This window comes from Theropithecus gelada, chromosome 6 (assembly GCF_003255815.1).
Source record: "Theropithecus gelada isolate Dixy chromosome 6, Tgel_1.0, whole genome shotgun sequence".
NCBI classification, from domain to species: Eukaryota; Metazoa; Chordata; class Mammalia; order Primates; family Cercopithecidae; genus Theropithecus; species Theropithecus gelada.
The window spans coordinates 115,870,694-115,893,972 of NC_037673.1; the positions used below are offsets into that span (position 1 = coordinate 115,870,694).

Below are 23,279 nucleotides of genomic sequence, written 5' to 3' on the forward strand. Positions count from 1 at the left end.
GTGTATTGTGTATGCCTGGATACACTCATGCTTACATTCATTATGAAAACCTTATATACTCTTCCAAAGCAAAAGACTAATGATTTCAAGTAGCAGCGTTGTCCAAACTGTGTTCTCTAGTTCTCCTGAGAACAGAAACACCTCTGAGCAATACGTGTTATTAATAGATGTTCATGTTTATACAGGTAGGAATGAGGTGTTTTTTTAATTTTCTTTTTTTCAGGCATCTGCGAATGGGGCCTCTCCCTGTTTTTTTAGTTTTTTTTTTTTTTTTTTCAAAGTATCTGTTTCTTTTTTCTAGCATGTTGAAACGTTAGACTTCCTGTTTCTGCTTGATTTTGGATATACTCCTGTTTGCTTGTCACAGGTAATCTTGCATTTCTAGGTAGTTGTAGTTTACAGGGAGCAAGTGCAGGCAGCAACCAGTCCATCCCTGTTGTGAATGTGGAGATCTCTCTGGACTCACAATTAAAGGCTACATAGTGCATTCCACTACAAGTGACGAAACCTGGCTCCCAGAATAACAAGCAAGACAACTTTCAAAGTGACTGTTGACCAGCGCCTTCTATGCGTTTATGTAGTAAACTTATGGTACATTTTTCAAAAGGATAGTATATATTATTTTGAATTATTCTTGAGAAGGACTGAGTCTCCCCGAAGGTGATGCAGGTGCCGTAGTGTACACGTCAACAGGGTGGTTGCGTGCATTCCTCAAGTCTGTATGACTACCAAGATACTGTGAAGTTGTCCTTCTGATTGTATACGGGCAGAAAATGCTGAAACTAGGTGAGTTAAAACGGCCCTCAGAATATGTTTAGATGTGATGTCTTTGTTGAAATCTGATAAAATGTTCAGATGACTAACATGGTATTGCTTTCTTCAAGGAAATAATGTTTGGTCGTGGCTTTAGAGCTACTGTGTTCAACAAATCACTATTTTGTTTTGCTGTGGCTCTGGGTTTGAGGAACAAGTGTTAAGCTGAGGGAGGTATGAGTACTGTGGGTGGAAAAATGGCATTTCAAGTTTGCATGTAGCAGTTTCATTTGTAAAAGATAAAGGTTTGAAATGTTTCAGAGATGGGACTCTGAAAAGATTGGATGGCTTTTTTACCCAGAGTTTCTCTTTTACATTTTCCATGCATTTATTAACTGTAGGACACCTCTGGTTCCCAGTGGTCTGGTAGCAGTGGTAACACCGTGGGGCAACCTGTAAACACAAGGGTGTTTATTTCTATTATCTCATTGGATAATTGTTTGAATATTGCTGTTACCATTTTCTCTTAACAACCAAAAAAAAAAAAAAAAAAAAACTTACCTTACATATAAAGCATTTTGTACTTTTAAAATAACACCCTAGGTTTGTTTTTAGCCATACTTAATGTTTCACAAGTAGACTTAATTTTATTTTTAAAGTAAATTGAAAAAGTTATCAAGGATTGGAATAGAGTGTTTTAAATAGCCCTTAAAGTTATATTGGCATATATACACTTTTGTTCAAGTTGATGTATAATATTTGCTTAGGTTTACTTAAAATTGGTCTGCTCAACAGATTTTTTGGAGCTTAAATTTAATACTAGGAAAAAACTAGAACTTGGAAGACATAGGAGGGTGTTGGTATATCTAGTCTTTTGGTCCATTATTGAACCCTTGGCAGCCAATAAATATTATTTCATAGAGTCCTGACTTCTCTTGTATAGAATGTGGTCACCTGCATATCATTTATAGTAAATGTACGTTCATCTACTAGATGCCTAGAGCTGTGCATGTAATCCTGTCGTGTGTGTGTGTGTGTCTGTGTGTGTTTGTGTATGTATACTCGAGAGTCTGAGGCAGGAGAATCGCTTGAACCCAGGAGGCGGAGATTTCAGTGAGCCGAGAATCGTGCCACTGCACTCCAGCCTGGCGACAGAGTGAGACTCCGTCTCAAAAAAAAAAAAAAAAAAAAAAAAAGGTTATGTCTCTGTGACTGTATGTCATTGCATATATACAGTTGAGATCAGAGCCAGCTTTGCTTGGGAGGGTTTTGTGGAAGAAATGAGTTTTGGGTAGAGTTCCAAAGGGAGGGTAAGTAGCGTACTTTGGCAGAAAGACGTGTACATAAAGCTTCCAAGGCTGGAGTGATTAAGTCATAAGCATTCAAGGGTAAGCATGAACCATTTGAGAACCAACTGTAAATTAGTGGTTGAAAATAGCCAGGCTAGAAGTGAAGGGGAGGCAAGGTTGTGCATGCCGAGCTGAGAACCGTCGTGGCAGATTGGCGCGTAGGAGCTTGTCTATTCTGTTCCTGGTAAATTTCACTCTTGGATATTAGCACATCCTGACCATGTTGCCATCTAGTGGAACTGGCTGAATTGGCTGTGGGAGCATCACCACCTTTTCCCACTTCAGGATAAACTCTAGTGTGATATTTTGGCAATAGGGAAACTTACTTCTCTTTTACCTAGGGATTTTAAATGAAGAGTGAGAGAGAGGAGGTGGGTGTAACTATGCTCTCCCCGGATGACATTAATTTAGATTCTGGAAATGTGGAGCTGAATGCTAATATAAGGAATTTCTCATAGACAATGTCTGGAGTCCAGGGTATGACTGCTGAGAGTGCTGGGTGTACATGTTCATCAGCTTAAGGCATGGAGCGAGCAGGAAGCGGTGCTTGGGAGGTTCTGCAGTGGAGTGAAAGCATACCGCATCTGGCTCTGGGCCCTTTATGTTTCACCTGGGCCGGCTTGTTTTTGTCATGTGGTTACAGAGTCCATCCCAGTGGCAGAGAGAGCCCTCTGACCCCAGAGTGAAGACACTATAAAGGTCTGTAATCCTTCTGCCCTCCCTTCTAGCCATCCATGGACGTATCTATTCAGCAAATACTTCTTGAATTATGTCCCAGGCACCTTCCAGGTACTAAGGCAGTGAACAAAGCAGATAGAAATCCCTGCTCTTGGAGAGCTGATATTGTAGGTGGGGACAATAAACATCAACAAAATAAATAAGTAAAATATATAGTAAGTGGAGAACCAAGTGCTAAGTAGAAAAAAGTACTTTCAAGCTGAAGAGGGAAATAGGGGTTGTTGCAGCGGGTGAGGGGGTAGAGGCAGGTAATTGTGGTTGCAATTGTGAATGAATCCTCACTGAGAATGTGATTGATATTACATTCACCTGAGAAGTGTGAGGAAGCCAGATGTGAATATCCTGGGGGAAGAACTTTCCAGACAGAGGACAAGCGACTGCAAAGGCCCTAAGGTGAGAATGGGCCTGATGTGTTCCAGAAACAGTACAGAAGCTTAAGGGAAGGAGAGAGATGAGTCAGAGAGGTGGTGAGGGGCTAGATATTGGGGCTTTGTGGACAGTTATAATGAATTTGACTTGCACTGGGCATGAGATGAGAAACCATTTGATTTAGTCCAGTCTTCTCATTTACAAATGCAATGTAGGCCAAAGAAATCAAGGCAGGTATCCGTGATCATCCAGCCTCATGGTGCGAGAGCTGGGATGAAAACCTGCCTCCTGCCTCTGGCACTCTTCCGGCCACCCTGCCTGCCCTGGAGATACATAGCCACGTGCAGGTGCAGACTTCCAAGTGCAGTGGTCTGAGAGGAAGAAAAGTGCTGTGGGCTCCTCCAGCAGCTGTATTTCAACATGGTTCATCTTGGTTGTTCCCCTGCTGTGTCCCTATCTACCTATAGAGGCCTCATAGCAAACACAGAAAGGCTCAGACCTCTTATTTCAGAGGAATACTCTGCCGAATATTGCCTTCCTTTGTTTTGCTATGGAGATAAATCCTTCAGATTTTCCCAATGTCCATTAGCTGTGCAGTCTCATAAGGCCTCCCCTATTTCTTATTTGCATTCATTTTTAAGCTATTTGGATATAATAAACATAAAATAAAATTTCTACAGTCCTAAGAAGTTTGGTCACCATTCTCAGTATTACCCCCTCACCCTGAAAGTTAGTAAGACTGAATATTAAGTGGTATTTAAAATTAATTTGAAAACAGGATTAGTAGCTGAGGAGAGAATGTGAACTCACCACCAAATACAGCTTAACCTGGACCATTTTGGCCCAATACTCATTGTCTTCTTGTTTTACTTTGAACAAGCTCAAGCCCTTTTTTCCCCTTCTATCTCCTTTAGATCTTATGACCACTGTCCTCTGGACACAGGCCAAATCCTCTAATATCACTTTATGATGAAGGTCAGACCAGTGCTAAGTATAGAAGAAAATGACTTTGTGTTGTCATGTGCATTGTCTCCTCTTTTTTAATCGTCTCCTAGCCTGTATCCAGTGGACAAAGTGACATGAAATAATTTGCTTGTGGAGAGAACTCATCCTGAATTCTCTTGCCTCATTCTTACCCTTCCTCTTATAGCAGAGCTCCCAGTCTAGACTATATGAGATTTACCTTATCATCATAGCTTGCACTCACATTCGTTTTTATAACACTATTTCTTTTTCCCAACCAAGGTGATTTCGTGTTTATTTGTATATGTTGTCTATAAATGAGCTTGACATCCCACCAGCTTGAGCCATTAGGGTTAGCATTGATTTGCATCCTTTGGTATCATTTCTCCTTTCAGTAAAATTGCCTGTCACTAGAACCTGAGGGCATAAAAGACCACAGAGGTCTTTTGGTTTCTATTTTTAGGAGAGTGGTGCTCCTCGGGGAGCTATCTGAGCTGGATTTGATGAGAAGCTAAGAATGAGTGCTTGCTGGAGGTAATTTCGTTATCAAAACTCAGGGTCATGTGCTTGGGAGTTAGCAGCCAGAAAAAAAATAAAAATAAAAAATGTCAAAGCTAATAGGACAGCAAAGCACATGCAGAAATGCAGATATGAATGGGGGACTGCCATGAGCAGTAAGCCGTAACAAAGCTTGACAAGAAACATTTCTGCAGTTCCTGTTTACCATCTAAACTGGAGCATTACAGCATTTGCTGCATGCGGGAGATGGAGAAGGAGAGTGCTCAAAGTTGCCACCACAGAAAGCCTCATTAACACCCTAACTGATTTCCCCAGCTTCCAGAAAGTCTTTCTGTTGGAATTCAGCATCTCAGCTATAAGACTGCCGAGTGGAAGTACAGAAATGCGATTTGCTGTCTGCGGAGCCGCAAGTGGACTTTGAGCATATTCTAAGACAAAAATCTGGCCAGACCTTAATAGGCCAGGGCTTTCCACTGATTTGCCCCCTCTCCTGCTAACTGCTGAATAATGTTCTTCCCCTTCACCACATGTGCCCCTGAGCGCCTCACCACACCTTCAGCTCCTGGGAGAGACCCCAGGGCAGACCTGACCTCCTCATTCCTGGCTCCTTATTCCAGATTGGAATCTGGAGCTTTGACACACACACACCTTCTCAGCACCTTGTCCTACCCTACAAGTCTTGTCCTTTTTGCTCCTGTCAGGCAGGCAGCCACCCTCAATATGACAAAGATATTCTCACATGGGGTTTATCAGGAAGCGCCATCAGGGAGGGTGGGGCAGCACCAAGCTATGAGTCAGGGAGGAAGATCAGGGACCCAGTTCCTGCCTTACAGACCCTCTACCCCATCTGTGCCTCTGTGGTGTCTTAGCATCCACCCACTTTTCCCCAGCCTTGGGACTCTGCTCTCTGCTATCACTGTCACCGGACAGGCCAGACATGGCCCTGCTGGAGAGGAGGCTTTCGGGCTACCCTCTGGCCTTTGTTGGACAGCAGGCTTGAGGAAATGGGCAAAAGCATTGATCAGCTGTGCATCCTTGGGCTCCGTCACCCACTGTCCTTCAGGTGTTGGGAATGTTGTAAAGCCAGCAGCAAGATTAGAAATTTTCATGCACTATTCCTCCTTAGCTGCCCAGGATATTACATCTATTGTGGCTTTTACTGTACAAGAAAGAGAAACCCCAGGTTAGACTTGTTCATACAAAAGGTATTTTTTTGTTGGCTCACGTAACTGGAACAAAGTTTTGATTTAGCAGTTCAGTGAAGTCAAGAACCTATTTTCTAGCTTGGGCAACATCGTGAGATTGAGACTCTCTATCTACAAAAAATAAAAAAGAATTAGCCTGGCATGGTGGTGTGTACCTGTAGTCTCAGCTACTCAGGAAGCTTAGGCAGGAGGATGTCTCGAGCCCAGGAATTTGAGGCTGCACTGAGCTATGATTGTGTCACTGCACTTCAGCCTGGACAATAGAGCAAGACCCTGTCCCTTAAAACAAAAAAAAAGGCCCCATGTTTCTGCCTTCCGTGATTGAGCTTCATCCTGAATTGCCTTCTCTGATGTTGATAAAAGTCTACAGCAATTCTAGACTTCATATCCACCACACACTGCCCAGAAGGAGAGAGAGAACTGGCTTCTTGTGGTCGTGTCAGAGAAGCAAGCGACTTTTTCCAAAAGCCCCCAACAAATTTCTGATGTCTCAATGACCAGTTTATTGGCTATGGCATCTGCTGTGATGATTGGCTTAGGCTTGGGTTGCCTAAACCCATAACTCTGTGGCAAGGGGGTATGGGATTTCTGTGATTTATTTAAAATGATCAGGATTGCTACCCAGGGAGAGAGAAATGGACATGATGTTGGGTCAGCCACGATGTCTACTACACAGGTCTCCTCTTACGGCGTTTTTTTGTTTGTTTGTTTTGTTTTGTTTTTTACTGAGTTTCTCTAATTTGGTGACTGGCTATGGTACGTAGTAAATGGGGCCCAGTGTATGGGATTGCCAACCCCTGATGACAAATGTCAGATGCTATCAGGGAGAGAAGAACACAGATTTTGTGAACCATAGTAGCACTATAGATCACAAAGGGATTCTCAGAGGTCAATAAAGCATCACCAGGGTACTAGTAGGTCTGGTAAGTTGAACAATGAGAGTAAGAAGTAGAGAAAATTAATTATAGACAGCTCTTCAATCTATGGTAATTATATGCTCTGATAAAACACTGAAGTCCAATATAATTTTTGTTTAAAAACGGTTTAATAAGGCCATATGTTTCTGCAAAGAATGGCCTTAACATTTCATAGCTATGACCTTAATCACCACATTTGATTAATTATTTTATCTATTTTAATGGAAATAAATGGGCTGTGGATAATGTAAAGCTTTGGAAGCTGCACACAAGTAAATGAAATGGGGCAGTCAGTCATAGAGAGTTTCATTTAGTTTTCTCTAGATGAGTCCTCCAGGAGGATGGCTGTCTGGAGCAGGGGAAGGGGCTGGGGCAACATTCAGAAGGCTGGTGAAAACGAAAGTCACAGTGACACAAGAAAATACCACCTTGTGGTAAGTCAGTTGGAGCAGAAGAGGTAGCCGTTTATCTTTTAGATGAAGTCTGTGGCTGGAGTATAGGATTCCAAACTCCAGAGCGTTGTCCCTAGCCAGCCAGTCTTCCCCACCACATGAAATATATGGAAATATATGCACGGGGGGCCAGCCAGAGCAAAGGAACCCTTTATTACCAGGGGGCTTTCACCCAAACCCTAACAGGAACTTGAGTGAGCTAGACTGCCCATGTGGGTCACAGAAATTCGATTCAGGAACATTGGGCTAGGCTGCAGAGGACCACTGTGCCCGAAGGCATGCCCTGCTCCCAGGAGGCTGGTTGCAGAAAGGAGCCCTGAGCTCCTGAGGCCACCATGGAGGTCCTGGAGATTTAATTCTATTAATAGTTCCTCTTAGGGTACTCATCATATGAACTTGCTGGGGCTATTTTCTCATTTGTGAACAAGTTTGAGGAACGGGGAGATTGAATAAGATAACCTCAAAACCTTCCTTTGAGCATTAGCTTTCTGATTCTTGGGTTCTGGGTAGGGTGTGGCAGGAAATGTCATGGAGAGCTGAGGCGGGGGTAGGAGTGTGGACTTTGGTCCTCCGTATCCGGACATATGAACAGACAAGTGATGGCACACGTTCTGTGGTATGTGCTGCAGATGTCTTAAATAGCCACCAAGTGGCTGGACTGGCTGAGTGGCGGTTTGAATTGCTCCAAGTTGAGTATTTTTATTTGAATACCACAGATAGTGCATTTATGGCCTCAGTTCACCGAATAGAGGGATCGTTTCCTTTGCCAAGCCAGAATTGGATACTGGCCGCCAAGCTTGTGTTCTGGGACATCCAGATGTCGGGGTACTGTGGAAGTGGTGCACATGAAGGAAGCTCAGTGACTCCTGGCAGGTACTTCTGTTGTAAGGTGGTTTCAAAGCTATAGACACATTTTATTCAGGGCTGGTGAGCTTCACTGGTGTTTTTGGTCTCCTGCTTTTTTTTTTTTTTTCAAGCTGATTACAGTGGTGTTGCACACTGTTGTGGTTTATTGTTTTTTAGTGATCCTGTTGCTCAATAACCCTCCAGCGCTCTGCTCTGAAACAGTTAGCACCAGAACTCCACATAAGCAAGAGGTCGATTATTTGTTTTTAATGTTAGTCTATATAAGTCAATGGTCCCAAACTCAAATATCCACAGGAACCAGGCAAGTAATATGAATGTGTAAATAGTGCTCTATGTGAACAATCTCAGGTCGTGAGACCTGTGGTAAATTTAGAAACAACAGGTCTCATCTAAAGGCACTGAAGTTCAGTTGAAAAACTTAAACAAACAGACAAACAAATTACATGAGCTGGATTCAGTCCCAAGGCTACCAGCTTACGATCCTTGGGCTATAAGCCAACTGACTTCAGCTATCACTGCTATGTTTGCTCAGTCTCAGAGATACTGTATTTATGGATGTGAGCCTTTTATAATTTCATTTATAGAATTGATTTCAGCTTTTACCTTAGATGAGAAGACTGGCTATCTCTGGGATAAGAGTGCCACCAAAATTTTCACCCACAGATTGGAAGCACATCAAAAGAAATCATATCTTCATGGAAGTCATTTTTTTTTTTTTTTTTTGGTTCCTGGCCTTTAGAGGCAGAATCTGTTTAGAGAAGTAGAGATGGAAATCTCAATCAAAACAGTTCTGAGGATTTTAAATCATTTTAAAAAATTTGCATCACTGAAGATAAGGAACCCTAAGCATTTGAAACTCTCACTTCTGCTTTGCAAGTTGTCTACTGGGTATATTCAGTCCTCTTTGTCTTCTTGGTCTTAGGCAGGCATGGGGTTAGTGGCCAGGGCAGGACTGGGAATGGGACCAGTTTGTGTTCATTCTCCTCCCAATCCTAACAGCCTTAATTTCTGTATCTCTGTTTCCTATCTGGGGTGCCCTCTAGTCCTCATCTCTGAAGGGAAGGAACAAAGAAATGAGTGAATTCTTTACTCTTAGCTGTTAGTCATCCACCGGCTTTTCCTCCAAGGGATGTTTGTGTTTTTAAAAGAGCCTGATGATAGAACAGAAAATCAGAGTTTAACCGAAGGTATCACCCTTCTAATGAGAGTATTTCCTGTACTGCTAAGAGCATAATCTGGGCTTTGGTAGCCCCTCAGAGATAACACCTTGTGTTGTCCCCTTTAGGTTAGTGCTGCGGAACCAGCACCAGCCACTGAACATGAAGAAGGTTTTGACTTTATCTTTTTAAATTTGCATTATTCAAACTTATGTCAGAGTCCACACAAATTCTTGCAAATGTGGTTTTGTAAGAGCTAGATGTCACCCTGCTTCCCTGTGTTTGGTATCGGCCAATGGGAGAGTTATGGGAATGTCATATTCCTTCCTCAAAGCCACTTAAAGCTGTGCTAGATTTGTGGGGGCTTTTTGATAATGCTTTCTCCTCAGGGTACTCTTTCAACTTACTACCTTCAGGAAAACTTTTTGAATGAATAGTCCACCAGTGCTGTCTCTGCTTTCTCAACACCAGATCATTCTGCAACCTCTTGCAATTTGGCTGCTATCTCTAGTCATTTTACTAAGTTCTCTTTCTCGAAGAATCTCCAGTGGTCAGCCAACCATCATAGCCATTGGTCTTCAGCCTTCACTCCTGACCAGTTATTCTCTACCTGGGGGCATTTTTCTTTCTTTTCTCCTTCTCTTCCCCTTCTTTGGCTGGTGTCACTTCTTTCAGGAACCCTTCCTTCATGACTCCTTCCCTCAGGCCTGATTGAGGTACTTCTCCTGTGAGCTTTCATAACACCTCCTGCTTTTCCACTATTAAACTTACTGTACTATATTTTAATTAGTATGTTATATGTTTCCTCTTCCAACCCCTTCCCCACCCTCACCCATGACTGGCTCTGCGAGGGCAGATATCATGGCTGTTGTATCTACATCATTTACCTTGTACCTGTACATGGTAGGTGCTCAATAAATGTTTGTGAAATTAACAAATACATAAATAAAGATGACATCTGAACAGTGACATCTACAGGTTCCCCTAGAGTAGATGATGAATCCCTGGTTTCCTTTACAACCTTTGATTCTCCCTGGTTCCCATAGACCTCCAATTAGAAACTGTAGAGGGGATGTTAGATGCTGTCAATAAAAAGTGATATCCGGCCCTGAGGAAGAAGACAGTTGTCAGGAAATCCTGCCCATTCATATTCAGCCACTTCATTACCAGGCAGGAACTCTGCATTGCTTATGTTGAACAAGTAACCGCTACCTGTTCATAAAATGTGTGAAGTGGATGAGTTTTAAGGATTCTGACCATCAGCAGAATGGGAAGCACATTGTTCAGAAGACCAGGCAATTGGGCTATAATGAATTGATCATCATTATGAAGGGAGAACTTGAATATCTGACTGACCACTATAGAGAAACATAGACTAACAGTTAGAGGAACTGATATAGTATTGTGTATATTCAAAACCATGTAGACAGTACTAAATTTTCTGGGTCATTTAAATAATTTTAAAAGTAGTTTTAACTATATGCGATTTTACTTTTCAGATTTTAGAATGCAAGGTCCCTTCCCTTACCTCTGAAAACCAGACTCGGTTATATTCAGGGAGTTACATCTATTCTGTTGATCTACCACGTATTGGGACAGGCTTTCTAGAGCATTTAAAAATAATGTGGAATCCTGATCACATGCATCTTATCTCTTGAAATTGGGCAGAAATTGTTAACTGGGTGTAAGGGCAATGAAAAAGCACAACTTTATTAGGCAGATTTAGTGAGCAAATGTAGATTCATACGTATGTTATAAAACAGTGTGATTAACTACAGTCTTTTTTAAAAAGTATGTTCTATAGCTTTCATGTAGTTAAGAGTAGATACTCTACGTAATCTGTTTTAGAAATATTTTCATTGAAGACTGTGGACTTTATAGCAGACCCAGTGGTCCCTGGAAGAGCTCTGGTTATATGAGAAACAGATCTGATAGAAGATGCTCAAGCTCGTCCCACATCAGTTACCCCGCTGAGATCTCAGGCTCAGATGTGTGAACTGGAGCTCCTTGCCCTCCCCCTTGGCCACACCTGTTCCTCCTCTGGACTTCCCCTTTTCTATTAATTTCTGCCTCTCTCTTTCCCCAAGTCAGCCAAGCTCAGAGCTTCCCAATCAGGACTACCCTCTGACTTCCCTTACTTCTGTTATTGCCTGACCCCTTCTCTTTTTTTGCATGGGGTCTTGCTATGTTGCCCACGCTGGTCTCAAACTCCAGGACTCAAGTGTTCCTCCCACCTCAGTCTCCCAAATAGTTGGGATTATAGGCATGAGCCACCACACCCAGCTTTATTTATTTATTTATTTATTTTTGAGACGGAGTTTCACTCTTGTTGCCCAGGCTGGAGTGCAGTGGCGTGATCTCAGCTCACGGCAACCTCTGCCTTCCTGGTTCAAGCACTTCTCTGCCTCAGCCTCCTGAGTAGCTGGGATTACAGACATGCGATGCCACACCCAGCTAATTTTATACTTTTAGTAGAGAGGGTGTTTCACCATGTTGACCAGGCTGGTCTCGAACTCCTGATCTCAGTGATCCACCCACCTTGGCCTCCCAAAGTGTTGAGATTACAGGCATGAGCCACCGTGCCCAGCCACCTGGCTCTTATTTCCTATTCTCTTGGGGCATATGGCAGAGTTGCCTTGAAGTATAATTTTGTGCTGTGTTCAGAGACACCATAGTGTAGAGAAAATATAGTGTGGAGTGAGGTCAGAAGACGCACAGTTACTCTCAGCTCACACTCAATCCTAGCTAGGTGACCATGGGCCAGCCACTTAATTTCTCTGAGAATCTGTATCCTTATCAGGAGCAAAGAGAGTCAGTAATTCCCAAGATACCTTCCTTATAGGATTGTTGTGAGGGTCAGTGGCAACGTATACAGCAGTACTTCATGAGCTAGAAAACACTGCTATGCTGATGCATAGTAAGAGTAATATTATATTATGTACCTAGGATTGTACTTAGCACATAATAGGTGCTTGATAAATTATGCTTATTATTTCTAAGGATATTAAGATATATCTTAATATAAACACATACATTGTTTGGTTCTATACTGGAATGCTGATTCAGAATTTGGGGCTATGGCCAAATAGTATACTTTTGTCTTTCTCTGATCCAATAACAACATATTAGGAACAACCAAGGTGCTGCCTTTTTACATTCACAGATTAATTTCATCCATTAAAAAACAGATGACAAAATTAATTACACATTGTGCAATCAGGGATCCCAAATTGGCTTTAGAAAACACAGTATGTTGTAACTGAAAACAGTCTCTGAAGGGAAGCTCACTCCTCGGAGACTTGCTTAATAGAATGTTTATCGGCAGCATGTCTTTAGTAAAGAGGTGTCTGGAATTCCCATCTGGGATTTATTAGTCTAAATATTCAGGTGGTCCAGTGCCGGATGTTAGTTCTTAACTTAAAGGAAACACAGTTTCCAATCTCAGGATGGTGAGACTGCTACTCTTTTACAGTGGGCAGCCGCTGCTGGTGTCTTGCTTGCCCTGGAAATGCCATCAACTGAAATGGAATTTTGTTCAATCCATCTTATTAATGGTTCCTAAAGCAATTGTGATGGGGTTGATAGGTGGCTAGTAAGGTTGCCTCTGTAAAGATAAGCACAATCCATTAGTTAAGTCCTGGAGTCCACTGAACTTCTACCGGGGATGTTTGCATTTGCTCGGCACTCTGTTTATGAGGATGTCGAAGGAAGTGCGTCTATTCTGTGCACGTTGTAAAACAGAAGGTTTGCAGCTGTCAGATTTATTTTTTTCTTGGCTCCTTTTTCTGACAGAACTTTTGTAAACTTGATAGTTTTATAGATTGTCGAAAATTACTAACCTCGGTTCTGCAGATGCCATGCAAATTTTCTTGTCTTTTTTTCTTTCTTTGAAGATAGCAGATATTTATGTACACAGTTTCTTGTAAGGTACTTTTTGGGGAAGAGGAAATTAAGATTATTCTTATATGCTATCATAATATTATGAAATGATTAAATGATTATTTTATTAGTTATATAGTGCTTTGAAAGTGTCCAACATGCATTGTACGCTCTGGAAAGAATAAACAAATGCAGGGTATAGTCTTGTGTTTTAAATAGCTTATGGAGCTGCCTCAGAAGACAACTAACATCAAGATTATCAACTTTAAGTATAGCACAAGTTCACTGTAGAAGTATAGGTCGACTGTGGGCTTCAATAGGCTTTTAAGAGGAGTTGGGACCTGAGTATGGCTTTGGGAGGGGTAAAAAGAGGATATAACAGCTGAAAAAATAGACCAGCAGCAGCTGCCCCCACTGTGTGGCCACACAGGGTGTCATGATTCATCATAAGGTTTGTCTCAAGTAATTTCCAGTTAATGAAAACAAGTGTCAAAAATTTCTGAATGATTCCTTTTCAAACCACTCATATCTACGTGTGTGTGTGTGGGCGCACGTTCATGATTTTGCCTCTAGTAGCATCATTCACACTCACTTGCATTGCCGTTGCTTTCTTTAGGAGAGAGAAGTTGGTATTTCAGCTGTTGTATTAGTCTGTTTTGTATTGCCAAAAAGAAAAACCTGAGTCTGGGTAATTTATAAAGAAAAGAGGTTTATTTGGCTCCTGATTCTGCAGGCTGTACGAGCATGCCACCAGTATCTGCTTAGCTTCTGTTGAGGCCTCAGGAAGTTTTTCCTCATGGCAGAGGTGAAAAAGGAGCAGATGTGTCACTCAGAGAGGGAGCAAGAGAGAGGGGAGGAGGTATCAGGCTCTTTTAATGAACCAGCTCTCGCACGAACGAATAGAGCAAGAGCTCACTCATTACCATGGGGAGGGCACCAAGCCACTCATTAAGGATCCACCCCCATAACCCAAACACCTCCTATCAGGCCCCACCTCCATCACATTTCAACATGAGGCTTGGAAGGGACAAACATCCACACTGTAACAGCTGGCATCCTGGGAATGGGGCCTCACCCACAGCCTGTCCTATTGGTGTTGCCTTCATGGGTACAAGGACTGGGGCAGCCAATTGTTGTGTGGCAGGTATGAATTAACATATTTCTAGCCTCAATGAGCATTTGAATTTTCAACCCATGGTCTTGTTTAAGGGAAACTAGCTTAAAATCTGTTAGGCAATGCTAACTAGAGATGATGGCTTTACTGACTGCCGCAGGAATGGAGAGAAAAAAAGGCCAATCATTTTGATGTGAGGATTAGAAATAAGGGGAGACAGAGCAGGATATGTCAAAGATAATTGTAAAGTTTGTAGCCCCCAGTCCCTAAGTGAGAAAAACTTAATATTATAAAGAGATACAGTATTAAGTACGGTTAATATTAAGGTCCCATCTGCGCCTTCAGGGATACCCCTAGATAGGGTGAGCCTAAGGAACCATTCAAGCAGACAGTTCCTAATGGCAGCTGGAAACATGTAGGCTAGAGCAGAGCCTTCCAAATGTTCTTGGCTCATGCACCCTTAGTGGTCTCAGTAATTTAGTGGTCTTAGTAATTTTTTTCATGCCATTTCTAGGACAAAAGAAATACTTAGCAGTTTCATTTGTTAAGTGCTTAGTTCCAAACAACTTAGTATTTCTGTATTATTAACTTTGTGGTTGTGAAACATAATACATATATATTGAAATATTTAAAAATAATGTTTTTATGTTACTCTTCATTTCTTAATGGAATGTATATAACTGTTGGGCATTGCATATATTGGTCAGGGTCTAATGAGAATATAAAGTACACAATAATTTAAAGGAAAGTTTAAAGAAGTATTAGCTAGGAAAATAATATGACAGTTCCTCAAAAAATTAAAAATTCAATTACCATATGATTTAGCAATTTTACTTCTGGGTATATACTCAAAAGAATTGAAAAGGCATCTCAAAGTGATATTTGTAAACCAATACCCAAAAGGCAGTAGCAATCCAGGTATCCATCTACAGAAGAATGTATAAACAAAATGTAATATACACATACAATGGAATATCACCAAGCCTTAAAAAGGAAGGAAAGTCTGACCCGCTACCATATGGATGAACCTTGAGGATATTATGTTAAGTGAGATAAGCCATCACAAAAAGACAAATACTCTTTAATTCCACTTATGTAAGTTACCTGGAGTAGTCAAATTTATAGAGACAAAAAGTAGAATGGTGGTTGCCAGGGGCTGACAGGCGCAGACAATGGCGATTTAGCCTTCAGTGGGTACAGAGTTTCAGTTTTGCAAGATGAAAAAAGTTCTAGAGATGGATAGTGGTGATGATTGTACAACAATGTGAATGTACTTAATGCTCCGGAACTGTACATTTAAAATTATTAAGATGGTAAATTTTATACTGTATGTATTTTACCACAATTTTTTAAAAATACAAAAGAAAACAAACTGTTAAGAAAAAGAAAAATAGTTAACTATAATGGGAACTAGGTAATAGGAAGTAACGAGAACTTTAAATAACAGAGGAATAGCAGACATAAGGAGCAGCCCCTACCCGTGCTCTGATAGAGCACCCAAACACAGGCTTCTCTCTGCTCCAGACCCTGCTGGAGATGTCATGGCCTGCTGTGGCTCCCTGGCTGGCAGAGAAGTCACTGGGGTGCTGTGCTGACAGAACTTGCTAGAAATCTACCCTGTAAGATGCTGAGGAAAGCTATTCATGTGGAAGTCTTTCACTGGTTGCACTCTGCTGCAGAAATTAACCAAGAGGGATGCCAGTGGAAGCTGCTGGAGGCTGCAAGGTGCTGACCATCATGTTCAGCAGGAGCCAGTTGCTGAAGAAGGTGTGAATGCTCTAGGAGCCATGCGTGTTTGCAGCAGCGTGCAGAAAGAGTGTACCAGAACCAGGAAGTAAAACTGCTTCTTTCTGTAATGTCTCTACAGTACTCTCCACTGATGAAGCTCAGAATGGTACCAGCTAACAAAAGAAAAAATATGTAAAGGTCCCTTTTACGTCTTCACATAGTGGGTAATGAAGGGTGAATTTCGAGCTGTGAGGCAGTAAACTTATTACAGTTCCTCAAACCTAGAAATTGGGTTGAATCCCAATACCCTAATTTCCTGTTCCGCATCACTTTTCAACTAATACTTGCCTTTAACACAGCAACTACCAACAACCTAGCTTTGCAAAGAAATGACATCATCAAAAGGAAAATAACCCAATATAATGTTAAACTGTGAATTCGCTTGAAATAGTCGTTCATGCAAGCATCTGAGAAATGTTGTGTATTACTTTGTTTCCCTCAAAGACAAAATATCCTGCACTCCTCTGTGACTTTGCTATAGTGCCCTGAGGTACACTGGCACATAATTTGGGGACCTCAGAGCTAAAATCGTATCTTTTTCAGCAACTCTTGACCACATCACTCTTAACATGAGACTGTAAGATGCCAGTTTGGTTAAGAGTACGAGTAATGTGTAAAGTGAAAATTGTATGAGGTCAGTATTATTTTAGAAAACCTCTTAGGAAGTTACCAGGTTGGAGACTGATATACCATCTCCTATTAAGTATAAGATTTGCTCCCACTGTTTCCTTAGCATTGAAACAGGTTGCTATTTCTTTAAGACCAGATACTAGAGTTAGCTTGTCTTTGAGGCATTTTGCTGTGAAACAATACATGGCCTTAAACACAACATTCATCATCAGTGTGTGAGATGCTCACAGTGTAAAAGTCCATACAGAGACTAGAGGGAGAGAGGGAACAGCAAATTTCCAGCTCCTTCTCAGGCTTACTCTGCAGCATAAAATCATTAGGGGGAATGGTAGCCAATGTACCCATTTAAATCATTTCTTTGTCTGATGTGGGCTGACTGTATATCATTGCAATTGAGAAAATTAAGTGGCATATGATGGGGCTTTGCTGAGTTCAGTAGTAAAATATCTGTTGAAACAGACCTCCGATTGAAAAGGTTGGTGAATTTTAGATCTCCTGTTTCTACTAGGAAATTTATGGACTTAATATTATCTTTTTTAGCTAGGCTAGCACATTGTTCAGGTGAGCAGTTTCTCAAAAAATGCATTCATTTTCATGATGCCTACAACTTTGTGAATCCAAACTAGTACATATTTCTGCAGCTCTTCTTTAAGGAGAGGCTGAGGAACTTAAATTTTGTAACCTGATCTATTCAAGAGGAAAAACTTCTGATGCATGCCTTTCACTGCTACCTGCAAAAATAACCTCCCATTTTCCCTGAAGTCCTGTTTGGATAAGTTCTGCTTCAGTTCACATTTTCACCACCTGCTGAGTTTTTCTGTTGAGTGTCAGCCTTGGCTACTCTCAACTGCAAGCCTATGTCAGCCTTTTCTGTCTCCTGAGCAGTCACCAGTTGGCACAATTGTTAATAGATTCTACCCATGTCAGAAACTCAATGCCAACATCAAATTATGGCAACTAGAAGTGGGTTAGACTTTCAAATAGATCTCAGACCAGGAGTCTGTGGTCCAGATTCCACAAATGGAGCACTACGTTGGTCTTCTTTGTGCATTTCACATTTCAAATTTTGTTCAGAAACTTAAATAAAGCTCTTAACTGCTCAAATGCAGTCAAGTAGGGCCCGTTACTCAATCTGTCTTGGCATTGTTTTCTGCCCCCTTGGAGTGAGCACACTGAGGAGAAAGATTATCACAGGGCATCTCAAGCAGAGCTTCTTGCTTCTGAATGCTCACGATAATCAATAGCAGATGTGTGGCAAGCACTGGAAAGTTGCATAACTGTCTCACACTGAATTCAGCTACATCAGCCAGCCAATGTGAGGGGTCTCCACTAGGTTGTTGAAAATAAAATTTAGTTAAAAACCTATGTTTATCTCGTCACAAAATTATTTCCTTGCTGTAAGGAGTAAAGGCAGTGGTTAGAGTGGAAATAATTTGACAATTACTGCCCTTAGACTTGAATTTTAGTTTGGTATACAGAGGAACTTTCTAACGGTTAGGATGGATATGGGGTTGGTTTTTCAAGGAGGCTGTCTCTGGTAATGAAGTTTGTCAAGGCAATTCTGGATGAATGTCTGTTGCCAGTGATGTGATAAGAGATTGCTTCATCAGCCAGGTAGAGGATTAAACAACCTCTGGCCAGGTGCGGAGGCTCACGCCTGTAATCCCAGCACTTTGGGAGGCTGAGGTGGGTGGATCACCTGAGGTCAGGAGTTCGAGACCAGCCTGGCCAACATGGTGAAACCTCATCTCTACTAAAAATACAAAATTAGCCACGCATGGTGGCACATGCTTGTAATCCCAGCTACTCGGGAGATTGAGGCAGGAGAATTGCTTGAACCCAGGAGGCAGAGGTTGCAGTGAGCCGAGATTGCACCACTGCATTCTAAGCGACAAAAGCAAAACTCCATCTCAAAAATAAAAATAAAAATAGACAATATCTAAGGTTTCTTTCAAGCCTGAGTTCCACACTGTGATTTTTGATCCCTTTTTCCTTCTGCTGCTTTTCTGAAGGAAGGCTGAGGATGCCTTGGTCAGACGTGATGTCGTGCCATCCTGGCCACTTCAGCTTGCCTTTCCTCTTCTTCCTGGTGAATCCCTTCTGTGGCCCCTCTCATGCTGTTTCCATGTTGACCCCATTCACCTGAGCACAGGAAAGAAATCCGGCCCTTTTGTTTTCCTTTTCCATTGCTAGACCACACACATTAAATTGCCACACCTATCTGGAATATTTATAGAGCCAGCATTTAGGGCCTCCAAATAGACACTCTTAAACAATCTGGGACAATCTGGCCTTCATCATGATTATATCTGGAAAAGTGATGAGGGGAACCTCATGATTTTCTGTGTTCCATCATGTTCTTTACTCATTTCATCATTATAACAACCTTGTTAAATAAGGGACGTCATTCTTATGGTACAGATGTGCAAACAAAAGCACAGAGAGGTTAAATGACTTTGCCTATTTTTAGAGGAAAAATGAAGAAATAATGAATAGGAAGAAAACTCATCTTAATGCAAATGAGGGACAGCCAGTGCTTGCTCTGCTGATGGTGGTGTCAGTAATCAGGCCCAGGTCTCCCAAATTGAGTCTGGTGTTCTTTTCCTTGCTCCTGGCAGCCCATATCCGATGAGGCTTACTGAACTTTTAATTAAGGTCCTTACTGAACTTTTAATTTTAAAAAAAGATTCATAATTTCAGGCAACTGAATAAATAGAAGCTATTGAATTTATAGCATATTTAAAGCACTGAATATCAGGAATTGAATGGCTTCAGTTTAAGGCTGTGATCAAATCATTTGAACAGAGAGATTTGACGATGGTTCAATGCTAGAACCATGGCCAGCCATAAGCTCTATGAGGACCTCCCAATATTAGCAATCTTCGAGTTACTCCTCTGCAAACTAAGGGACTTGGATTTTATAGGAACAGTTTAATAGAGTGAGAAAGTCTGGATATAGGAGACAGGAGGCTTAGACTGCATTCATTGTGGTCTAAAGAACATTATTAGTTTTGTGACCTTGAGCAAATCACGTAACCTCCATTTCTTTAATTACATATCTGTAAAATAAGTATGATGACCCGAGGGGGCTAATTTGGGAGTCTAAATAAAACCTAACACAAGACGTTATTGCTAAATACATCCAGCCCTCCGTATCTGTGCATTCCATATTCATGGATTCAGCATCTGTGGATTCAGTCAACGGCAGATCAATAATATTCTGTGGGGAAAAAAAATCCCACAAAGTTCCAAAAGGCAAAACTTGAATTTGCCACTTTCCAGTATTATGTTGAATTTATGTGAATGAAGTGATATGTAGGCATTGTATTAGGAATTATAAGCAATCTAGAGATAATTTAAAGCATATGGGATTATATATGTAAGTTATATGCAAATATTTCATCATTTTATACAAGACTTGAGCATCTTTGGATTTTGGTATCCTCAAGGGTCCTGGAACCAATCTCCCACAGATGCCGAGGAATGACTGTGTTATAAAAGAAGGACTGTGAGTCATAAATTGTTCAGCTAATATTTTCTGAACTGATTTTGAGAGTATGCTTGTGTTTTATCATCTGCTAAAAGCTTTTAACAAGGAAGATTTCTTAGGAGAGAAATACACCTAGAAAGCCTAGGAAACAAGCACATCCCAGATGTATTGTTGTCTCCCTATGTGTGCTCATCTCCAATGTCAGCAATTCTTCCCATTCTCTCAGAATTAGGCACTCACATCTAGAGCATTAGTGAATGTGTAGAATGTATGGGAGAAGTCACTGGGCAGACTGAGGAGAGGGATTACCCATAACTTCAAACTCCCAGGACCTGGCTCCCAGTGGCCTTCTCCCTCCCTCATCTCCACAGTCATCCTCAGCGTCTTCCTCTCACGTGGTTCTGCCTCAGCCCACCTCAGCCTCCCCAGTCTTATCCCAGTGCAGATGGTCCCTGGCTCACAATTTTTTAACTCTGTGTGTAGTTGTGTGTGTGTGTGGATAGACAGAGGGGTCTCACTCTGTTGCCCAGGCTGGAATTCAGTGTATGATCATAACTCACTGTAGCTTTGAACTCCTGGGCACAAGTGATCCTTCTGCCTCAGTCTCCCAAGTGGCTAGGACTACAGGCATGTACCACCATACTCGGTTAATCTTTTAAAACTTTTTTTGTAGAGTTAGGATCGCTCTATGTTGTCCAAGCTGGTCTTAAACTTCTGGCCACAAACAATACTCGCACCTCAGCCTCCCAAAGTTCTGGGATTAAATTCATGAGCCAGTGTGCCCAGCCTTACTCTATTTGTATTCTACTAAAAGTGATACACATTCAGTAGAAACTATACTTTGAACACCCATACAACCCCTCTGCTTTTTTCACTTTCAGTGCAGTGTTAAAAAGTTACATGAGATAGTCAACATTTTATTATAGAATAGGTTTTGTACTAGATAATTTTGCCTAACTGTAGGCTAATGTAAGTGTTCTGAACACATTTAAGGTGGGCTAGGCTAAGCTATGGTGTTCAGTATGTTAGGTGTATTAAATATATTTTCAACTTATGATGGTTCTATCCTGATGTAGCCTCACTGCTAAGTTGAGGAGCATTTGTACTCAGCACTTAAGGCCACTTGAGGCACAGAGCTTGACCTTCTGCAAAGGTGCATAAATGACTCCACTGTCATTTTAGCATCTTCTTCTTCAAGTCTACTAAATACAATTTTCTTTTTTCTTTTTCTTTCTTTTTTTTTTTTTTTCTTTTTGAGACGGTGTCTCACTCTGTTGCCCAGGCTAGAGTGCAGTGGCACAATCTCAGCTTGCTGCAACCTCCACCTCCCAGGTTCAAGCGATTCTTCTACCTCAGCCTCGCAAGTAGCTGGGATTACAGGCGCCTGCCATCGTGCCCAGTTAATTTTTGTACTTTTAGTAGAGACAGGGTTTCACCATCTTGTCCAGGCTGGTCTCGAACTCCTGACCTCATGATCTACCTGCCTCAGCCTCCCAAAGTGCTGGGATTACAGGCATGAGCCACCACGCCCAGCCATAAATACAATTTTCTTAAGGCTAAGACAGTCAAACAACCTGGGCCAGGGAGAGGCCATGGAGAGATACCCACTTAGGCCTACTTGTGTTACGAAAGGGTAAATGTAAACGTGTCTGAGGATAATAGGAAGAACTCAAAGCCTACAGGCCTAACCAGGTGAGACCAAGACACAGATCTCTCCCACATATGGGGAAACAGGAGTGAAAGCCAACTTTTTGTATAGATCATGGAAGCCTTTGAAGGCTTTCAAGGGTGTAGACAAAAATGATACAAGGAAAGTTGAAGAAGGTCTCAAAGTCAAATTGAAGGAAGCAAATTCAGCCTCATATCAGCAGGATAGAAAAAGAAAATGACCGTTTTTGCGAACTAGAGGCTATAGTTCTAGAACTAACCTCTATAGAACTAGAGGCTAGTTTACAGAGATGCTTCATATTTTTCACTGCAGAGAACGTAACATTCTTGAATGTGAGTGGAATATTTGATACCTTCTGATTAAAAGGTACCTTGTCTTCCCAGTTCTGCCAGCCGGCCTTCTAATTTGTGTGAGTCTGAAAACTCACTGATCTCCCCTTTTCTTAACAGACATCTAGGGGGTTGTGAGCAAAAGGCCTGAAAGTCAGGCCTTTAAAAAAATTCTTTTGACAGCTTTATTTAAGGCATAATTTGGAAAGAGATTTTTCTGCTGCTCTGTGATAAAGTTCAGTCGAGAGTTGGTGTTAATAAACCTTCCTTAGAACCAAAGTGACTTGGAAAGTTGAGTTCTTTAGGTCTGTGGTCAAATGAACAAAATTATATCAACAAGCCCCACGTGAGTAGGGTCCATTTAGATATGACACATACAAATTTATTTGATTATACCTCAATGAATGAATAAACCTTCAGAATCTTAGCCAGCATTTTCATTCTTCCATCTTGACACAAAAGGTGGGAGTTCCATTATTATACACTTGTAGGAGTTCAACATAGTATTTACGTACAGTTTGTTATTAAATGAGAAGTGTTGCTAACTTAGTTGCAATTTTGTATCAGGCAGGCATAATAGATTGTTGCCATGCGAAGGATGTTGGGGTGTTTCTTAAACATACAAGAATCAACAAGTCCCACCTACAGGAGATAACAAATCATTATGATGTACTGGACCATTATTCACTGGGGCTAAGAAGTAAATTATCCCCTTTTGAATAAAAGCACAACAAAATCAAGATGACCTGGTATATATCTGAGAGCAGCAGAAGAGCAGCAGAAGGCCAAGGGGATCCCTAGAGAATCAGCTGCCCTTTGTCACCATGTTGCAAGGTAGGGATATGGGGCAATGTAGCTTGCCCAGAGCAGATGGCTTTGAGGTTATACAGGAGACTGAGGAATGTCCTTATTCACATAAAGCCTTTTCAAATAAGCTGAGCATTCATTGCTCTTGAGCTGAAACAGAACATTCTTCCCCAAGGTGACTGCTTGCTTGCATTTAAATACAAAAGAAGTTGCTCTCCCGGCTTCCTGAGGCCGGTGGTGAATGTTCAAAGATCAATGAAGCTGCTATCTAAAATGAATTATAA

General features: G+C 41.4%; 1 protein-coding gene across 2 annotated transcripts in view; it reads left to right on the forward strand.

Annotated features, from left to right (window-relative positions):
• The window catches only part of TNFAIP8 (TNF alpha induced protein 8), a 121,351-nt gene that overhangs the window by 59,251 nt on the left and 38,821 nt on the right, over window positions 1-23,279 (forward strand). The window contains exon 1 of one of the 2 annotated variants that reach the window (XM_025388524.1): window positions 146-786. The exons of the other annotated variant lie outside the window; for it this stretch is intronic. Coding sequence (XP_025244309.1) covers window positions 774-786 — 13 coding nt within the window. The 5' untranslated portion in view covers window positions 146-773. Of the gene's footprint in view, window positions 1-145; window positions 787-23,279 lie in introns of those variants that run through there. 2 annotated transcript variants of the gene reach the window in all.